Source organism: Dipodomys spectabilis, unplaced genomic scaffold, assembly GCF_019054845.1.
Source record: "Dipodomys spectabilis isolate Male_0828 unplaced genomic scaffold, ASM1905484v1 ptg000289l, whole genome shotgun sequence".
Lineage (NCBI taxonomy): Eukaryota > Metazoa > Chordata > Mammalia > Rodentia > Heteromyidae > Dipodomys > Dipodomys spectabilis.
In genome coordinates, this window is record NW_024870966.1 from 5,341,505 (window position 1) to 5,359,447 (window position 17,943).

At 58.1% G+C, this 17,943-nt stretch overlaps 1 protein-coding gene across 3 annotated transcripts in view; it reads right to left on the minus strand.

Annotated features, from left to right (window-relative positions):
• Ctbp2 (C-terminal binding protein 2) overlaps positions 1–17,943 on the minus strand; it is an 81,249-nt gene that overhangs the window by 1,990 nt on the left and 61,316 nt on the right. For 2 of the 3 annotated variants that reach the window (XM_042701315.1, XM_042701316.1), the window contains 7 exons: positions 6,475–6,629; positions 6,236–6,380; positions 5,004–5,210; positions 2,450–2,664; positions 1,698–1,828; positions 1,311–1,438; positions 1,010–1,127 (listed from right to left, as the gene is read on the minus strand). In XM_042701315.1, the coding sequence (XP_042557249.1) occupies positions 1,010–1,127; positions 1,311–1,438; positions 1,698–1,828; positions 2,450–2,664; positions 5,004–5,210; positions 6,236–6,380; positions 6,475–6,629 (1,099 nt within the window). Of the gene's footprint in view, positions 1–1,009; positions 1,128–1,310; positions 1,439–1,697; positions 1,829–2,449; positions 2,665–5,003; positions 5,211–6,235; positions 6,381–6,474; positions 6,630–14,736; positions 16,373–17,943 lie in introns of those variants that run through there. The other variant, XM_042701314.1, reaches the window with a different exon arrangement.

Below are 17,943 nucleotides of genomic sequence, written 5' to 3' on the forward strand. Positions count from 1 at the left end.
AACCTGGCCTGTAGGCGAGGCTGCTAAGAAATGCCTGGAGGAATTGGGCAAAGGGGGGGGGGGGGGGGGAGGGGAACCGTGCTCAATGAAAAGGGGGTTCTCCAGAAGTTACATTAATGAGGCCCAATCAGTACACAGTAGTTAGGGCCTAGACTCCACTCCTAACAGTGTCTGGAGACATTTTCTTAGTTGTCACAATTGGGAGTGGGAGATGCTTCTGGCCCCAAATGGGTGGAGACCAGAGATGCTGCTAAGACCCTTAGAGAATGAATTATGAATTGGTCCTAAATGTAAATATGGGAAAGTCACGATATGAGAAAAGAAACAGCTCCTCTCCTTTATGCACGGAGAGACATTTGTTTCCCCTGGACACAATAGGGTGGGAGTGGAGAGAAATCAGTTTAGCCCACTTAGCCATATTGCTCTCTCCCAACTTCACAACTATTTCTGCCAGTCTTTCCAGTGGTCAAGGTTTTCCCCTTGTTGCTCTAACACTCCTCTGCCAGAGGCTTTCCATGGACAGAACAGGCTTTCTAGAAGATCTGATTGCTACTTGAAACCTGTGATTTCGGGGGCTCAGCGGGAGGGGCAGCTTGTGGCACGGTGGCCAGTCCAGCCGGATCATGCTGAAACCTGCATGCCAGGAGAGCAGGATACCCTGGCTGCCTGACCTCAGGCCCGCCCTTTCTAAACAGGAACTTCCTGCATGGGGGATCACGCCCATTAATTCCAGCATGCAGGAGGGCTGAGGCAAAGAGATGGATGAGTTTGAGAGAGACTGTTGCTTTCAAACCAGCAAAGCTTTTAAAAAAGAATCGTGTTTATTCTATAGAAATTCAGCACTGGACAAGAAGAGAGAAGCATGTGCAGGATCCCCACTTGGTAAAGAAGCCAAGGGCTTCCTTAGTTCCGTGAACTTTTCACCTCCCACTTCAGTCTTTTCAGGCCTCCCTTTCTCCCCAGAGGCAAGCAGCTGGTGGCCCCAGCCAACGTCAGTTCCTCTTCTCACCTGTATGTGGCACCATTGAGCTCGGGATGAATTGCTTGCTGGTCTATTACTGACCAAGGAGCTGATGTGACAAAGAATTCCTTGTTGACACAGTTTCTTAAGCTTTCTGGGATGCGACCTAGAGTAAATGGTCATAGTGAGTTTACCGTCATCCTTGGGGGCTTCTGGAGGGGGTGTGCTCTATAATTGGGACAGACAGGGATTATAGACGTTGAGCCTGGCTTAGGCAAAATTTAGTTACCTTGCCCCTGCCCCCCTTTCTGCACCTACCTGTCTCCAGTGGAATTAGAGCGCGGCTCACCTGTGATGGCCCGGCGGATCTCCGTGGCGGCTGCCTCCCTCATCTCCAGTGAGGCCTGCTCACTGTACCAGGCCGTGTGCGGGGTGCAGATGAGATTTGGCGCATCTTTGAGTGGACCCTGGGCAAAGCTGGGGCAAACGTAAAGAAGTCAGCAAGCGGGGAGAGTTTAACTTTGTCTATGCAGTTAGAACTGAGTTGAATTGAGCTGTGTTTTGTCAGGGCTGGGAACAGTGGAGTTGGGGGGAGGGAGGTATGGGCAACAAGGGAAGAGCCAAGCACGCGGAGGATGAACTCCAAACGAGCGCCATCCTGCGGCCGGGAGTCAGTTCAATGCAGGAGAATCGGGCTCCTCGCAGGAGGCCAGCGGCCAGCCTGCCAAACACCCACCTGAAGGGTTCCGATTCGTGCACGTCGAGGGCGGCGCCTCGTATCCTGCCCTCCTTGAGGGCCTGGGCTAAGGCTTTCTCATCCACAAGGCCGCCGCGCGCTGCATTCACCAGGAACGCCCCCTGCCTCATCTAGGGAAGGAAAGAGAAGCTGGTCACCTCCACGTGCTCCGCAGGAGCTCCAAACGCAGCCGAGGAAGAAAGCTGCTAACATCGAGTTTGGATGGCCTGGTTTTTTCTGTGCCTGCTATGGTTTGGGGAAAGAGTAGGAATTTTTTTTTTTTAACTGCTGGTGCTAGGGCTTCATTCAACTCAGGCCCCGGGTCCTATCCCTGACCTTTGTGCTCAATGCTAGTGCTCTACCACTTGAGCAAGAAGCTCCACTTTGGGCTTTTTGCTGGAGTTAGCTGGAAATAAGAGTTTCACAGACTGCTTGGACTGGTTTTGAACTGTGATCCTCAGCACTCAATCTTCCAAGCAGCTAGGATTAACAGCTGTGAGCCACCAGTGTGTGGCAAGAGTAGCAATTCTTGTTGATGCCTAAAGGCTAGGAAGCGTGCAGCTGTGGTTGGTCATGCACACTGGTGCTCTCAGAGGCCTGCCCGCCTGAAGGGAGCCCGCTGGCCCTGTGCTCCTCCTGGTCGGTCCAGGAACCATCTTCCAATCCCTTGTGTTTATAGTACAGACCAACAGCTGTTGCCACCTTTTCAGCAGAAGCTTCCAGAGTTGGGAGGACATCTGATATCCAGTTACCTGCTTGATAGTAAAGTCATTGATGAGGTGGTGGTTATGTTCGTTGAGATTGCAGTGCAGGGAAACACAGTCACTTTGATACAGCAGGTCCTGCAGGGTGTAGACCCTCTGCACGCCCAGGGACCGCTCTATCCCGTCCTGCAAGTAGGGGTCATAAAATATGACGCTGAATCCAAAAGCCTTGGCTCGAACAGCAACTGCCTGCCCTGTGCGACCTGTGCAGAGACAGAAGGTGCAGGTGAGTGAGGAGTCCGGAGGCATCCGTCCCGAGAGCCCACCAGCCCCACTGCTGGCTGTGGAGGGAGCAGACACACTCAACACAATCACATCTAAGAGCAACACCAGTCCTGGTGAACACTGTACTGTTCCCTGCTTATGTGAGCCACGGCAGGAATATTACATACCAAACTGGCTTCTTATGGAGAATTCCAATCTATAATCAATCAGAATGTTTCAATGACCCTCAGGCCCCCCACTGCAACTAGCACTTGATTAAGTCAATGCTGGTTGCTTCCTTCCTTCCTAGGCTCCGGCCTCCTGCATGCAGGATTACAGTAGGCTTCATGGCAGGAATATTACTCAGCCTTTCTTAGTATCTGGCAGGACATATCCCCACTCAATTATCTCTGGTTTATCAGAACTGAGTATTATCATCTAGCCTAAGCGCACACTGGCAGCATGTGCCTGGTAGGCCCGTCAATCTCCCATTGCCCGCCCTGTCCCGCAGATGGAATCTCACAGCCCAGCTCTTTCTGGCAGCCTGGGCCTGCACAAGTCATGGCGGCTGTCACACAATACCACAAGCACCTCCAATGGCCATCACTTGCACAAATGCAGGGATCCCCGAAGGTACCTAGTGCCCAGAGCAGCATTCAGCTTAACCCATGGCCCCATCCCTCAGGAGATCATGGACTGATCTTTACTACAACCTGTTCCCACGGGCAGGCAGGAGACAGGACATTCCAGACAGACAGGAAGTTGATGTCTGAGGAACACTAGCACCCCTCCCCCAAAGCTACATCTGACTAGGCATGACTGAGCTAATGTAATGGTTGTGGTTTGGAAGCAAAGGTCCGATAGAGCCATTCTGGTCAAGGGACAGCTGCAGCGTCACAGTGGATCACCGTATCACGAATACATGGACGTAGCTAACAGAGCTGGAGTCCACTCCACGCGGGGCAGAGGAATACTTCACAGGACTGGGTGGGGCAGGAGGCAGGAACCAGGGCAGCCACAGGGCTGCAAGGTCCTTGCACAGCCTTGCACTCTCAGAGTAGCTGCCACGCCAGCCCACCCACCCTGAGCACCAGGGCCAGGCTAACACCAACCATGGTGACAGGGCTGAGTGTGCGTCCCAGTGGTGGCGGTTCATAAATTTCACGCACTCATCTTCTCCAGCCTCTACTTTAGCTGTGCTTTCTGCCTAAAGATCTACTGTCAAAATACCTCAGGTCTTGAAAAGCCATCAGAACCCAAGTCTGTGTGGAACTGTGAGTCAGCCTCTGTGGAGCTGTGGCCTCCGGGAGCCAGCGCAGACGGCTGGAGCTGGGCCTGACTCAGCGGGGGGCTGACTTTGGGCCCCTAACAGGGTTGTGGCACTAAGTGGGCATTCAGTGACCGTGTCTTTTCCAGGCCACGGAGGGATGGAGACAGTCTGCAGTGGACCCAGAGGGACTGGGGGGTGGGGGATTCAGTGTGCAGGAAGCACTGCTGTCGCACGGCACGGGGTCAGGTGGATCACAGGGCACAGCCAAAACAAGCCCCATAACAGAGCAGCCTGGCTGACCAGACTCAGAAGATGCTGAGCAATGACACCTGCCAACAGCCACCCCAGGCTCCACACCATCCCCAGCCCAGGAAGGGCTGACAAATGGCTTTCTTGGGATGCCCAATGCATGCCAGCAGAGGGCGCTGTAGCGTGCATATAACTTCCTTAGGAAACCCACAGGGACCACAGGACAGTTGCAAGGAATATCCCACACCTGAGGCCTGTGAACTGGTGCCAGGGGCTTGGGGGTCCTGTCCCATACTCTGCAGTTACCTGCCAAGTCCCTCACTTAAACCTTCAGGCCTCCCATGGAGGTCCACATTCCATGTGAAAATAGCCCCAAACTACAGGCCCAAGCAGATCGGGTCTTGCTTGGCTGCCCCCAAGGAAACATCCTGAAAGATCACTTCCCAAGGTGGTGGCCTAATGGCCACCCTCTGGCTCCAATCTTCTAAGAATCCCTGTGCCATACCAGGCTGATGGCCGCCGGGTGCACTCCCTGTGCAGGTCACCACTCAGCCACAACCAGTTCCAGTCCCAAGCCTGCTTGGTTGCTTTGAGAAGCCCCTGCAGAAGCGGCTGGAGGGCCAACAGCAGAGCACATACCTGCTTGCTCTGTCATCAGACAGCAGCCTAGCCTTACTGTGAGAATTGGCCTTAATGCCACTTCTCGCGGTCTAGTGGCTCTGACCCATGACCCCTGTAAACATGTCATCCGCTGCCAAGTTGAACCTAGCCTCCAAGGGCACACGACGGGGTGGTGGTGGCTGGATCAGAGGCACCTACCAAAGCCGATGAGGCCCAGCGTCTCCCCACGAATCCGGGCTGCTCCTGAGGCCACCTCGCGGATCTGCTCCACACTCTGCACCCGCGTGCCTTCCCGCAGCGCCTGGTAAAGCCACGTGTTCCGCCGGTACAGGTTGAGGATGTGGCAGATGGTGGAGTCAGCCGTCTCCTCCACGGCTGCCGACGGGATGTTGCACACGGCGATGCCTGTGGGGGACAAGGGCGGTGAGGAAGCCGTCGACTCCGCTGCGGTCCTTGCAGGGGAGGCAGTGAGCGGCTGCGCTGCTCACCATTTCCCCGGGTGCGGGTTCGGGTGCTGCTCAGTGATCCCACGGCCTATGGAGTCCAGGACCTCCATCCTACTCTAGCACCTGCACCTGAGCAGCTTCCTCTCAGGCCTGCCCTGACCCGGAGACATTAGAGCAGCCCCACCCTGGCAGGACTTGGGGGGGGGGGGGAGGGGGGAGAGGGTGGATGGTAACAAGGGCCAAGCTCACTGAAGTCTGCAAACTGGGCCCTGCCCAGGGCTTCCTCCCTGCCCCCGCCCCCCATGGGAGCCAGGTGTGATTGCAGAGATGGTTTCTTTTTATGTGACTTTAGGGTTTGATGCAAAAATGCAACTATTCCTTTTTTTTTAATGCCTGGAGGCTGCAGCGGGAAGAGCTGAGCTTAGAACGAGCCACTGCAACCTTAAAACTCAAACATCCTGGAGGAAAGAACATCTGCTGGAAGAGAATAGAGTCCTGCAAAGGAGGCCAAGCATCCTGACCTCCCGCCTGGGCTGCGGACAGCTTGGTAGAGAACAGGCCCAGGGCCATGGAAAACTCAAGGCTCAGCAGCGTGGGCGGGCTGTGGTTTCCTAGCTGGGGGAGGAGGGTAGAGAGGGCTGTGTGCGGCGCTCTACCGCCCTGTACACAGGGTGAGTGGCTGGAGCTCCTCCTGTTCCCCGAGAGACCAGGGGTACACAGGTTCAGTGGCTGGATCTCCTCTTGCTCCCCGAGAGACTGGGGGTGCTCAGGCTAAGCCTGCCTGAGCCCACGAGTGGGAGGTGACACAAAGTGACCCGTGGCCATGTGCACTCCTGCCTGGGGCGGAGCCCATGGTTTTGTCTTCAGTGTTGATAGGCTGGGGCGTTGGGGGGGGGGGGGGGGGGGCGTGCGATGGGCCCATGCCATCTGTCACAAGGGACAGCCCTGTCATGAAGCCCTGAAGAGTAGCCAGCCTTCACTCACCAAGCTCGCCAGCAGCCTTGATGTCCACGTTGTCGTAGCCGCTGCCGATGCGCACGATGACCCTGAGCGCCTTGAACTTCTCCAGGTCCTCCCTGGTGAGGGTGATGGTGTGGTACATCATGGCTCCCACGGCCTCGTTTAACACCTGCGCGCAAAGGCGGACAGGAGCGTTAGGAATCGCGGAGGCTTGGGGAGTTGCTGGGGACTGGGCAGTGATGTCGCGGGGTGGGGCGGCTCACCTTCTCGTGGATTTCCTGAGTGGACTGTGCATCGCAGAAGGCCACAGTGGCCAGGTCCTTCAGAATAGGCATCTCCACGGTGCAGTCTCTGCCATCCAGCAGTGCCACCAGGGGGCGGGGGTGCAGGGGGCCGTTCATGATCTGGGGTCGGATACCTGCAGGGGAGAGGAATAGTGCCTTTGTGTGTACAAGGTTTACTTTTCAGCTGCTAATAGTTTATAGCTAACTGCTCTGAGATTGAAGTTTTACTGTGGTTTGATCGCCTGCTAGTTGACACTGCTTATTTATTTATCTCTTGTAATTGAAAGAGCTTTACACACACACACACACACACACACGCACACACACACGCACAAACACCTGTCTTCACATCTTGCTCTTGGAGAGTTTTGAAAAACAAGTTCTCCTATTTTTCTTTGTGGAAGAAGTTTCCTTTGGCCATAAGTTCATTTAGCAAAGACGAGTTCACCCACCCACCCCCACGCAGATGCGTGGCAGCAACTGCCCCAACACTGGCTAGGTCCTGAGAGGCCGGATCTGTGCCTTCATGCTGTGCCTGTCCTGCGGCCAGGCGCCCTGTGAGTTCCCACCCCTGGGATGCAGTCCTCCCAGTAGTGGTGTGTGTTCCCAGGCTGAAGGTTAACTCTGGGACAAGCTCTTGCAACCCAGAAATCCAAAGAAAACACCTGGGTTGCTCAGCTGAACTGCTCTACTTCCTGGAGTTTGGGGTGCACTGGGTCACTGACACCATTCACGGCTGCTCAGACCTGAAGAGGGAGCTGAAAAATGGGACAGCACACAGCCGTACACCACGATCAAGACTTGGGGACTGTGGAGTCCCGAGGTCGCAGCCCCCTACCCCCTCACCAGCACAGAACACAACCATTGTTTCCCTGCTATGGACCACCAGATGCCTGTCAGGGGGAACCCAAAAAGACTCAGGTGTGCTAGCCTCTTCACCCGGATAGGAGAGAGGAAGAGAGGCCTATGGGACGTAGGTGCAGGCCAGAAGCACCCTGACCTCCACTGGGGAGGGAGGCAGGCCTCAGCCCCCCAGTCGCGCTCTCGGACCTGCGAGGCGGGCAGGGGTGGCACAATGATAAATGCAAGGGAGCGGAGGCTGCTATTAGCTCCCATCCCAGCTCCTTCCTTCTGCGAAGAAGCAAAAAGGACATGTGGGGAGCTACAGGCAAGAATCTCCCCCAGCTTCCTCCTGGATGAACGCAGCAGGTGCGGAAGCAGGCGAAGGTGTGCACAAGGCAGGAACCAAGAGCCGGCGGAGAGTGGCGTCCACAGCGTCATCTCATGGATGTTACCTGGGCGACAAACTAGGTTGCCTAGCGACCACCTCCCTCCCGGACTTTGGTGGCCTTTCTCCTTGGTGACACCCAACCTTAGTTGTCTCCTTCAGTGGAAGTTAGACCCTATGTACCCAAGCTCTAACCTAGCAGTGGATTTATTCCAGTTGTAAGACCTTTGTAACAAGGCAGGAAATGGAGACAGAAGGGATTGGCTGCAGAGGACCCTGGGGAGGCAGAGCGCAAGATGGCGAGGGAAGATGGGAGGGTGAGTGGTAGGGAAGATTCCACCACAAAGAACCCTTGCGTGGGACTGCATGGGGCTCCAAGGGGCCCAGCAGATGTCTGGCATGGAGTAAGAAAACAGGCACATGTTCCCAGAAGGAACAGAGCAGAAGGAGGTCAGGCTGCCCTCCCCTGCTGTCCCAGGCAGGGTGCTGGATGCTGGGCAAGGCCTCACATGAGCTCCACAATCCAAGACAAACTGCAAGGAAGGCCTCCATCCGAACGCCCGGCCTCCAGAGGACGGTGCATTTAAGACCGAACACAAGGGTTGGGGCTCAGTGGCAGAGCGCCTGCCTCGCACGCATGGAGCCCTGGGTTCCATTCTTCAGTACCACATCCAGAGAAAGTCAGAGGTGGAGCGTTGGCTCAAGTGGGAGAGTGCTAGCCTTGAGCACAGAGAAGCTCAGGGATGGCGCCTGGGGCCTGAGTTCAAGCTCCAGGACTGGAAAAAACAAACACAAGACAGGACACAAGCTGGACGCCGGGAGTGCATGCCTGTAATCTTAGCTACCTGGGATGCTGAGATCTGAGGACTGGGCTCAAAGCCAGGCGGTCAGGAAAGGACTGGGGCCAGGTGCAACCACAGGGACAGTGCGGAGCCGTCCCCAGGCACCGCACGCACCGCCGCTGCCAGCATGTCGCTCCGGGAGCGCATTTGCCACACCACAGGAATTACCCTAAGCTGCGGAACTCAAGACATGCACAACCCAAACTATACACACACACACAAAGTGAAAAAAGTAGCGGAGGGCTGGGAAGGTGGCTCAGTGGTAGAGCGCTTGCCTTGCATTCCTGAGGCCCTGGGTTCGATTCCTCAGCACCACATAAGCAAAAAGAAAAAAGCCGGAAGTGGCGCTGTGGTTCAAGTGGTAGAGTGCTAGCCTTGAGCTGAAGAGCTGAGGGACGGCGCCCAGGCCCAGAGTTCAGGCCCCGTGACCGGACCCAAAAAAAAAAAAAAAAAAGTAGCGGAGCCTGTAGCCAGCGACAGGGCAGCGCCGTCTGCAGTGATCTGCCGTGTGGTATCGCTGGCTGCAGGTCTGGAGGACCCACCGCTCACCGCCCGCTGCGCTGCCCAGCAGCAGCCAGGACTATGGGCACAGCAGCTACAGTGTGCTTCCAGGAGACGCCTGCAGCACAGCCCCAAGGAGGAGCTGAGCTGTGCGTGGCGACTGACTGGTTCATTTCCTGCTCTCCACGGTGGGCTCTCTGTGAGGTCAAGACCCTGCTCGTATGCACCTTGTGATCTCTCCTTCCTAACAGAGACCCAGCAGGCTCAGAGGCAAACACCTCCCTGCATCCCCCCATCCTAAGCGTGGCACCCCAAGTCCCTGCTGAGACGATGCTCAGGATTTTACCAGTGACAACATTCAAAACGCAGGAGCCCCAGGAGAAAAGGGGGTGTTCAAGTCTCAAGGTTCTATGGGGTCACTGAGCAGGCCGCCAGGGTGGGTGGGGTCTTTTGACCACCGCCCCGGGGCTCACGCTGCGCATGCAGCAGGGGTGGCAGCGGCCCAGAGCCTTTGAACTGGGAGGTTCTGGGCTTTGAACCCAGCTCTCAAAAGGTCACGGGTGGGTGGGCCTCCCAGGCACTGCCTGCTCCTCTCTGGTGGGACACGTTCCGTGCCACATTATTGGACATAAGCTGACTTACAGCGACGGCTGGAAGGATGGGCCACATCTGTGCACAGCTGGTGCCTGGTGCCTAGCCCCTGCCAGCCACTTCCTGTAACATCTTCAGTACTTTATCGAAGTTACTGAGTCATGCAGCACCAACACACAGTCAAGAACACACATGGAAATGGAGGTGTGAGCGATGCAGCAGAGGACAGTGGTCTGCCCTGACACCAACACACCTTCCCCTGGGCTCCCAACCACCGCCATGGCTGTCACCTCCTCTCGGTCACTGCAGTGCCCAGGCCTGCCTGTGCGGCGGCAGGTCCTGTTCTTCCAACAGGGAAGAGGGCACTGGGCGGTCAGCTGAACATACCCAGGCCCACCCAGTGAGCAAGTATGACTAGGACTGATTTCTAGGCCTGTCGGCCTCCAGAGCTGAGCACCCAGCCTCAGCCTCTGGCCACAAAGCGGAATAACTGGCCACCCATTCCTACTTCTGAACCTCAGACAAGGGACAGGGACACGGTCCCGCCAGGAAGTGTCTGCCCGTGCCCACCCATGCCCAGCCGCCTGAGGGACGCCCTTCCCACGGACACCGGAGACAAGCTCAGGGAGCAGGGCTCATCCCAGACAGCAAAACCAACACAGAGAAGTTTGCCTCTGCTCCCCAGAGCTTCCCACGGCAGGCATCTTCCTAGAAAGTCCGGGGCACTGGCACTGGCTGGCGCTCATTCAGATGGAGGTAGAAGCTGTGCTCGGCAGCCCTCGGCAGGGCGTCTGGGGACCAGGGCATCCGTGGGGTTCTGTGGAACGCCTCCTTCCTTTACTGCTGAGACTCAGGCATCGATCCATGGAACCAGTAAGAAGCAATCGCAGTGCCATACTGGCCGCCCCGCCCCGCCCCCAACTGACTGCCCAGAGCGCAGCGGGCCTTCATGGTTTCTCTCCAAAACTGCATGGGAGAGCAAGCCCCGCTCCAAACCCACCCCAAAGCCACAGGCAGCAAACGCTACCACTGCCCCCCAGAGCAACGCTCTGCAAGGGGTCCCTGCGCAAGGCTGTCTTCTGGACATTTCCTCCCGGGCCTTGGAAGGGTGGGTTGTGGCTCACAGTCAGGTGTGACGTCAGCACGCCGGTGCTGTGGGCAGAGAAGAGCTGAACAGCTCAGGAAGCTGAGGACAGCACAGGCGGCTCCTGAGCAGCGTGGGGTCCCCCCTCCCCCAGTCTATGTGGGTGAGAGTCTGGGAACAGACCGGAGTCCCTGCAGAGCTCAGGACCCCAGGAGCAAGCAGGCTGCAGCGCAAACAGATCCCCACCAGGTCCCGCGGCTCTGGGGCTTCTGGTTGAGATGAGGTGGCCTGGCCCATCGTCCTTCCAGGAAGAGACCACGCGGCTCCCCTCGGACCTGGGTGGCTCCACGCTTTCCCTTGCCTCCTCCGGGCTGAACACCCATAAAAGCAGCACCGCTGCCCTTCCGTGGCTAGGGCGGGCAGCGCGAGGCCCAGCTCCAGGCTGCTAAGAAGCGGGCTGCTCGGTGGCAGCTGGCACAGCAGCCCTGGCTCTTGGGCAGGAAGATGACCTCCCGGGGTTAGCAGCCCCTCCTTGCCTGCCACTTCCCCTAAATTCCCAAGACTTCTAAAGCAACCCGCGCTCAAAGCCATTCACAGGAAGACACTGGGAACTCGGGGATTCCTTCACGGAAAAAAAAAATCCCCTCAGGAAGGGAGTGGGGTTCAGAGGTCAGGGTCAGTTGGAGGCGGGAGCACGGGCGGCCGGCTGGCAGCAACTCCACTAGAACGAGGCCCTGGAGAAGACCTAAGGCAAAAGCAGGCCGCTGTCCCGGGGACGGCGGGAGATCTGTTCTTCCGCCTGTCACCGGGTTCACAAGCAAGTACTACCCCAACCCAAACAAGTAAGCTTAATGCTCAGACAAGGTTTTGTGAGGGAACCAGAGGTAGACTAGCCCTGCTCAGACTCGTGAGTAAAATGGGGCTTCATTAACTTGCTTGTTACTGTTACTCAATCTCTATCTACCTTCCCAGCAGCTGGGATTAGAGGCATGAGCCACCACACCAACATAAATCTTTGAAGTGATTTCCTGCTGATGCGAGAAAGCCCATGGAGAAATCCGCACACCTGTCGTCTTCGTTTGGACAGGTCTACCGGGAAGGCTGTGTTCTGGCTGCATCTTTTCCTGCCTTTACCTCTGTCCATTCAGTTTTTCCTGTGTCCTACAGCTGTTGCTGACAGCTAAGCTCAGATCCTCGTGGACCAAAGACCACACAGGAAAATGCCACAGGAGCTTCACCACGAGAATCAGATGGCAGAGTGGCTCAGGAGCCATGTGGATGTTTTTCATTGTAAATCTATGGCAAGTCTCCTACTTACTGGCAAGAAACCTGTGAATTCTCCCCTCATGTTCAGGGTGATAAGGAACAGGCGGCCGACCGTGAAAGCTTCCGCACTGCTCTACTGACCCATGCATCAGCTGCTCAGATCACAGGAATGACAGACCGCTGCTACCACCTGGGCTCTCCCCGGGACTCCTAATTTAGCAAGGAGCCCCGGGACTGTTTCTCTGCTCTGAACATTCTGTGGTTGGTACTTCAGACCAAGTACACGAAGAGAAACTGGCTCATGGTAAACGGACCTGTCTCTGTGAAAACTGGCAGGGATGGATGGCAGCTGCTCAACTCAAGGCTCCCGGACTGTGGGCTCTGTCCGTGGGTGGGGTGCTCTGTGGGCGGGGCTCTGATGCCCTTGGGGGAGACAAGACATGAAGATGGCTGCTTGCTACCTCATTGTCTGTATCGCCCTCCCTCCCCACCCCTGGCACACAGGAGCCAGAGCAGCAGCCAACATTGGCTGTGGGTGACCACACGTGACGGCCACCTCGGGAAGGCTTGGCCATGCATGCCAGTCAGCAAAGCGAGTGTGGGAGCGAGAGGGGACCCACCAGGCGGTCGCTCATGAGGGTTCAAACAGAACCCAGAAAACCCAGCGCATCAGCCTACTTTGCCTTATTGCTGACTGCCCGGTCAATGGGCTGGGCTGGCAAACACAAGCCTACTGGTTTAAAAAACCAAGGGGTGGGGTGGGGGGAGAGCCAAAGCAACAGCAGCAGCAACAACAAAAGCAGCAGCAGCAGCAGCAGCAGCAGCAGCAGCAGCAGCAGCAGCAGCAGCGCCGCTATAAACCATTGCCTCTCCCGATGGTCTGAAGGAAGGGAGCTTTCTTCCTTCGGGATGGGATGCCAACACTAACTCGGTAAAGGCTGATGGTGCTGTGGATGAGTAACCCGGCTGTGCGTCAACAAGTAGAGAATGGCGTCTCCAGGCTCAGGAGAGGTGGGCCATGGGTACAGACCTCAGGTCCCTGTGCTTGGCTTAATGAAAGCATTATCCTCTTGGGCACACCGGTACTCAGAGCCTGCCCCAGCCCAGGGCCCCTGCCCCCTGCCTTTGAGAGCGCAGGAAGCCAAGGACCCAGCCCGCCCCTTGCCGCGACAGGGTAGCCATCATGCAACGCGGAACACACAAGAAGGAACCAAGGTGACAGCGGGTGCTCCGGGACAGATCACTCGACAGAGAAGCTCATCTGCCGGCAGACGTCCTCGGCGCTGGCGTGCTGGCACGCACACCCAATCAAAATCAAAAGAGTGTGTTAACAATCACACTCTAAACGGCTTATGAAACCCTCACCCCACACCCAAACAACAGTGAGTGTTTTTGTTAGAAGACACTGCAAAAATAAACAGGGGGGGGGGGGGGGGGAGGCAATTTTGCAGGTCCTCCTTCAGCAAAACCTTTCCACGACTTCAAGGAGGAGATAATCTGTGATTATGACCAAACCCTCTGGTTGCTTAGCAACACATAATTAAGGAATATGTTTTCAGATCCGCTTTGCAAGCCCAGCCATTATCAGATGAAATTACTGGAGCAACAAATGTCATCGCCATGCAAATTAGTTGGTTGCAAAGAAAGAATGACTGGGAGAGGAGGAGGCACGGGGCCCTTGGAAAAATTATCCTCGGACTTCCTTCTTAGTACATTAAAAAAAAAAATCCAGGAAGACAAGTTGGATTCTTTAGGAAGAGTGCATGCAGAGGTTGTGAACCCTTGGGAAGGTAGTAACCTTGGGAAGGTAAAGCTAGGGGAGCAAAAATGGCAGCCCTGACAGACAGCAGCAAGCTCGCCGTGCTCCCGTCCAGCTCTGCACACCCGTGCACGGACGGTTCCGGGAGAACTGTCTGCAAGGCAGCGCAGCGCTCCACTCACGCCAGATGCCCAGGAAAACACGGCAATTAATCTAAAAGAACTGTTTTCTAAACTGTGTCGGGAGGCAGATAATGGACATATTTTCCATTTCCAGTCAAGAGTTAAAATACAAGAAACCTAATTGCTCAGAGGATGATTAACAACGATACCCACAAAAGACGTGTGACCAGTTACATTTGGTTCACGCTTTGAAGAAATCCATCTAGCCCGGCTCGGATTTTCCTCAACCTGTAATACATTCTTCCCTACAAGCAAGCAGAATTCCCAACTGTATTTTCCCAGATGAGAGACTAAATATGTTTTTGAAACAGTGAGTTCTAAGGGATTTCAACATCTTGCCTTGTTTAACCCACAAGTGTGGAAATACACACATTTTTATCTCCGCGGCGGGTAATGGCTGCTTTTCGCAGTGTGTGTGGGCACTGCAGAGGTGTGCGCCTCCACACGCCCCAGCACCCTGCCGTCTCCAAAGCCACTCCACGGAATCCGCAGAATTACCCCTGAGCACCAAACCAGACGGCCTGATTCGAGACTTCTGAGCCACCAGGAAGACAGCTACATTTCCAGCCCATACAGGGACATCCGCCCATCCACCAGGGCTGGACAGAGGCTGCCACGCCAGGGGGTCGGCCCATTGCCCAGGAACTGGCCACAGCAGGACTTTCTGGTGTGGGGGGCCTGTGTAGAGCCCCTGGGGAGCACCCCCTGGCCCCCGTGCGCACTCCGGCCTCTGCACCCTCCCCGGCTGCTCGAGCACCCAGCTGAGTGTGGCGGGAAGGACAGGTTACTTGGTTCCGTGGCGAGCATGGTAGAGACGATGATGGGAGCTCCGGTCCGCCGGGCCACCTTCTGGTACGGAGAGTGAGGCGTGTGGAGGCTTTGGCTGACGGGCGGCGGCGCGGCGGGCTCGCTGGGGGCGCTGGGCTTCCGCGGGAGCTGGGGGCTGCCGTGGGGGGTGGGCAGCGGGGAGGCGGCCACGCTCCGCTCCCGCTTCAGGAGTTCCATGGGCACGGTGTATGAGGTGGAGTAGGCTGTCCGGGGGGCTGGGTGAAGGGGGGCCAGGGGGCCGGGGTGAGTCAAGGCCACCCCAGCCTGGGGTGGGTAGGAGGGGCTCAGCCGCACGGTCAGGGCACAGGGGGTGGGAGAGCTGTAGCCGGGGTTGGGGGGGAGGAGGGGAGCAGAATACGTGGCCGCTGTCTCTAGGAGGTGCTGGGAGGGAGCACTGGCAGGGCGGCGGGCCAGGTCTCCGGGCCGGGGGGCCTGCAGGGGCCCCGGCGGCAGCTGGGCCTGCAGGGCGGGGTCCCCGGGCAGCGGCTCACTCCGGTGGCTGAAGCTGCTGGACCGGGCACGGGGTGGGGGGCCAGTGCGGCCCTGTCTCCGGAGCTGCATCTCCGCCCTGAAGCTGCCGGCTAGGCGGCTCAGGACGCGGGCCTGGCCCAGGTTGGGCGCCATGGCCTTGGCGTCCGCGTCCTCCAGGGTGGCCAGGACGGCCGGGCAGTCGAAGCCTTGCTGCAGGAGGGCGGCCAGCGTGGTCTCCGCCACCCCTTCTGCCCGCAGCAGCGCCAGGAACTCGGGCGGCACGCTCCTCCTGCCCCCGGGGCCCGGCAACGCACACAGGTCCGCTTCGCACTCGTAAGGCAGCTTGGAGGGGAGGACGGCCTCCCGCGCGGGCCCATAGCCGCGGCTGCTGTCAGGGGCGGCCGCGGCACCGGGGTCCACCACCAGGCAGGTGGGGGCCGCCTGTCTGGCAGGGGCAGGGTCCGCAGGCCTTTCACCGGCATCACTGTACAGCTGGCTGGAGGGGTAGGCCGCTGCCTCCACCCCAAGCCGGGGGTCGGGCAGCTCCCTCCCGTACCGCCCAGGAGACGGCGCCCTGCCCGGAGGCCGTGGGCCCGCAGGCCCCACCTTCCCCCCGGGATCTCGGTACAGGTGACTGGCGTCCTGCAGGACGGGCACCTGGCCTGGTAGCTGCTCCCACGGCCCTCGGCTGCCCAGCACTCCGTAGGCGGGCACCGCACGGCTGACTCCCGGGTCCCGACAATAGGGAGGAGGCTCCTTGGACATCCGGGCCCCCCGGGACGCCTCGCTGTAGTAGTCCTGTGGCAGGAGCGAGCTGCGGCCGGACATGGCGCCCTGGCGGCTGTCGTAGAAGGCCAAGTCGGGCACCGGGCCCTTCCTCGTGGCCACAGAGTTGTAAAAGGCCTCCCGGTAGAGGAAAGGCTCGGCAGGCCCCGGCAGGGCAGCGTCCAGCGCCCGGTGGCTCGGCGGGTCACCCCAGCCCCCCTCTCCGGGGCCATACGTCAGGGAGCTTCTCCGCCCCGGAGCCCGCGGGGCGTCCGCATTCTCCCAAGGGCCCTCGTACCAGCCGGCGGCGTCCCAGCTCTGAGAGCGCCCGACGCTGCCGTGCCTGCTGGGAACCGGCATTGGCGGGGTGCACGGCGGCGGCCAGGCAGGGAGGAGGCCTCGGTCTCAATCTTCGGCCACATCCATCAACACCAGACCCGACAGAACGCAGGCCCGCCCGAGATGGCTGCAAGCACCAACGGGCGCTTTGTGTTTCAAAGCCCGGCCTCAATTATTAATCCTCTGAAACCTTAGTAGGCTGAACAGCAGACTCAGGTCCCCTTGCCTGGCTTCGCCCGGCCGCGGGCCCCGGGGTCTGCCTGCCCGGCTCAGGCCCAGAAAGGAGCCGGTGCTGGAGCCTGCCTGTCCGCTTCCCGGCTGCAGGCTCACACGGACCTCTGCTTCCTCAGTGTGGGGATTAGGAGCTAAATAAAACCCCTAAAGCTTTTGTTCCATGTGACATTTCGTCAGACTGATGGAGCCGGCGGCCTGCGCCGGCCAGGCCTCCCGCGGCAGCTGCGGCTTATCCCACACCGCAGCGGCGCGGCCCCTGCCGGGGTGCTTTTAGGACAACCCCCCCCCGCCCCCCTCTCTCAGGCATGCTCCCCAAGTATGGACCCCACAGCCGCCAAGGGAGACTGCTTGGATGCCAGTCCAACCCTAATCCCCCCATGATGAAGCGTTAATCCGGCACACACAGCTAAGAACAAACACGGTGCGGAGGGAAGGAAAGCCTGCTGGAGGAGGCGAGCAGGCCAGGGGCTGGGAGAGGCAGGCCAGGTCTGCAGCCTGAGCTGGGGGCTGTGGTTATGAACCACGTGGTTACACTGCTTACACCCTCATTCCTTCCTCTCCCTGTGATGGCGAATCATTCTGTCACACGTGCCTACGGAACCCAGCAGCTGGGGCAGGAGATTAAGCCATCCTGTGCCCTCTGCCAGGCCATTCGCCACAACAGCAAAGACGGTTGTCTGGAAGCCACTGGAAGTGCACCCCCTCCTCTGCAACTTAGCAGGCAAGTGCCTTCGCACGAGTCACAATGCACTTGCTGTACAGACAGGGTCTCCCAGCTTTCATCAGAGCCAGTAACTGAGGTTATAGTGTGAGCCACCGCACCTGACCAAACATTTTTAAATGAGGTAGCATGTGCATCTGTGGCCATCACATCCAGGACAGTGTGGCTCCACTGAGTGTCTCTTAACCAGAGGTCTAAGTTCAAACCTGACTACAGAGAAAGAGGCGATCGCTGGACGCAGCGATGTGGCGTACAGCGCAGGAACTGCAGGCGCCGCAGGAACTGCAGGCGCCGCAGGAACTGCAGGCGCAGGGCAGTGCTACCCTGTCCCTCCCCTGGGGCACACAGCGCTTTACACCCCCCAAACGCTGCTGGTCTGTCTCTGAAGCCGAGCCACGTCTGACTTCTGGCCAGGTGAGCACCAGCTTGGTGAGATGACCCCCGTTCCGCGCAGAGCATCTGCATGGGGCCCACGCCGCGGTCAGAGGCCCCCACGGCTCACGCTCATGACCCTGGGTACCTGGGAGGCATCATTGGGGGCACTGTGGCCAGGGAAGGAAAATGAAGGTTTTCAGATTTGAACTCAGTCAATGGTGTGTTCCTCTTATCTCCAATGACACCGGGAAGGGAAGCACAA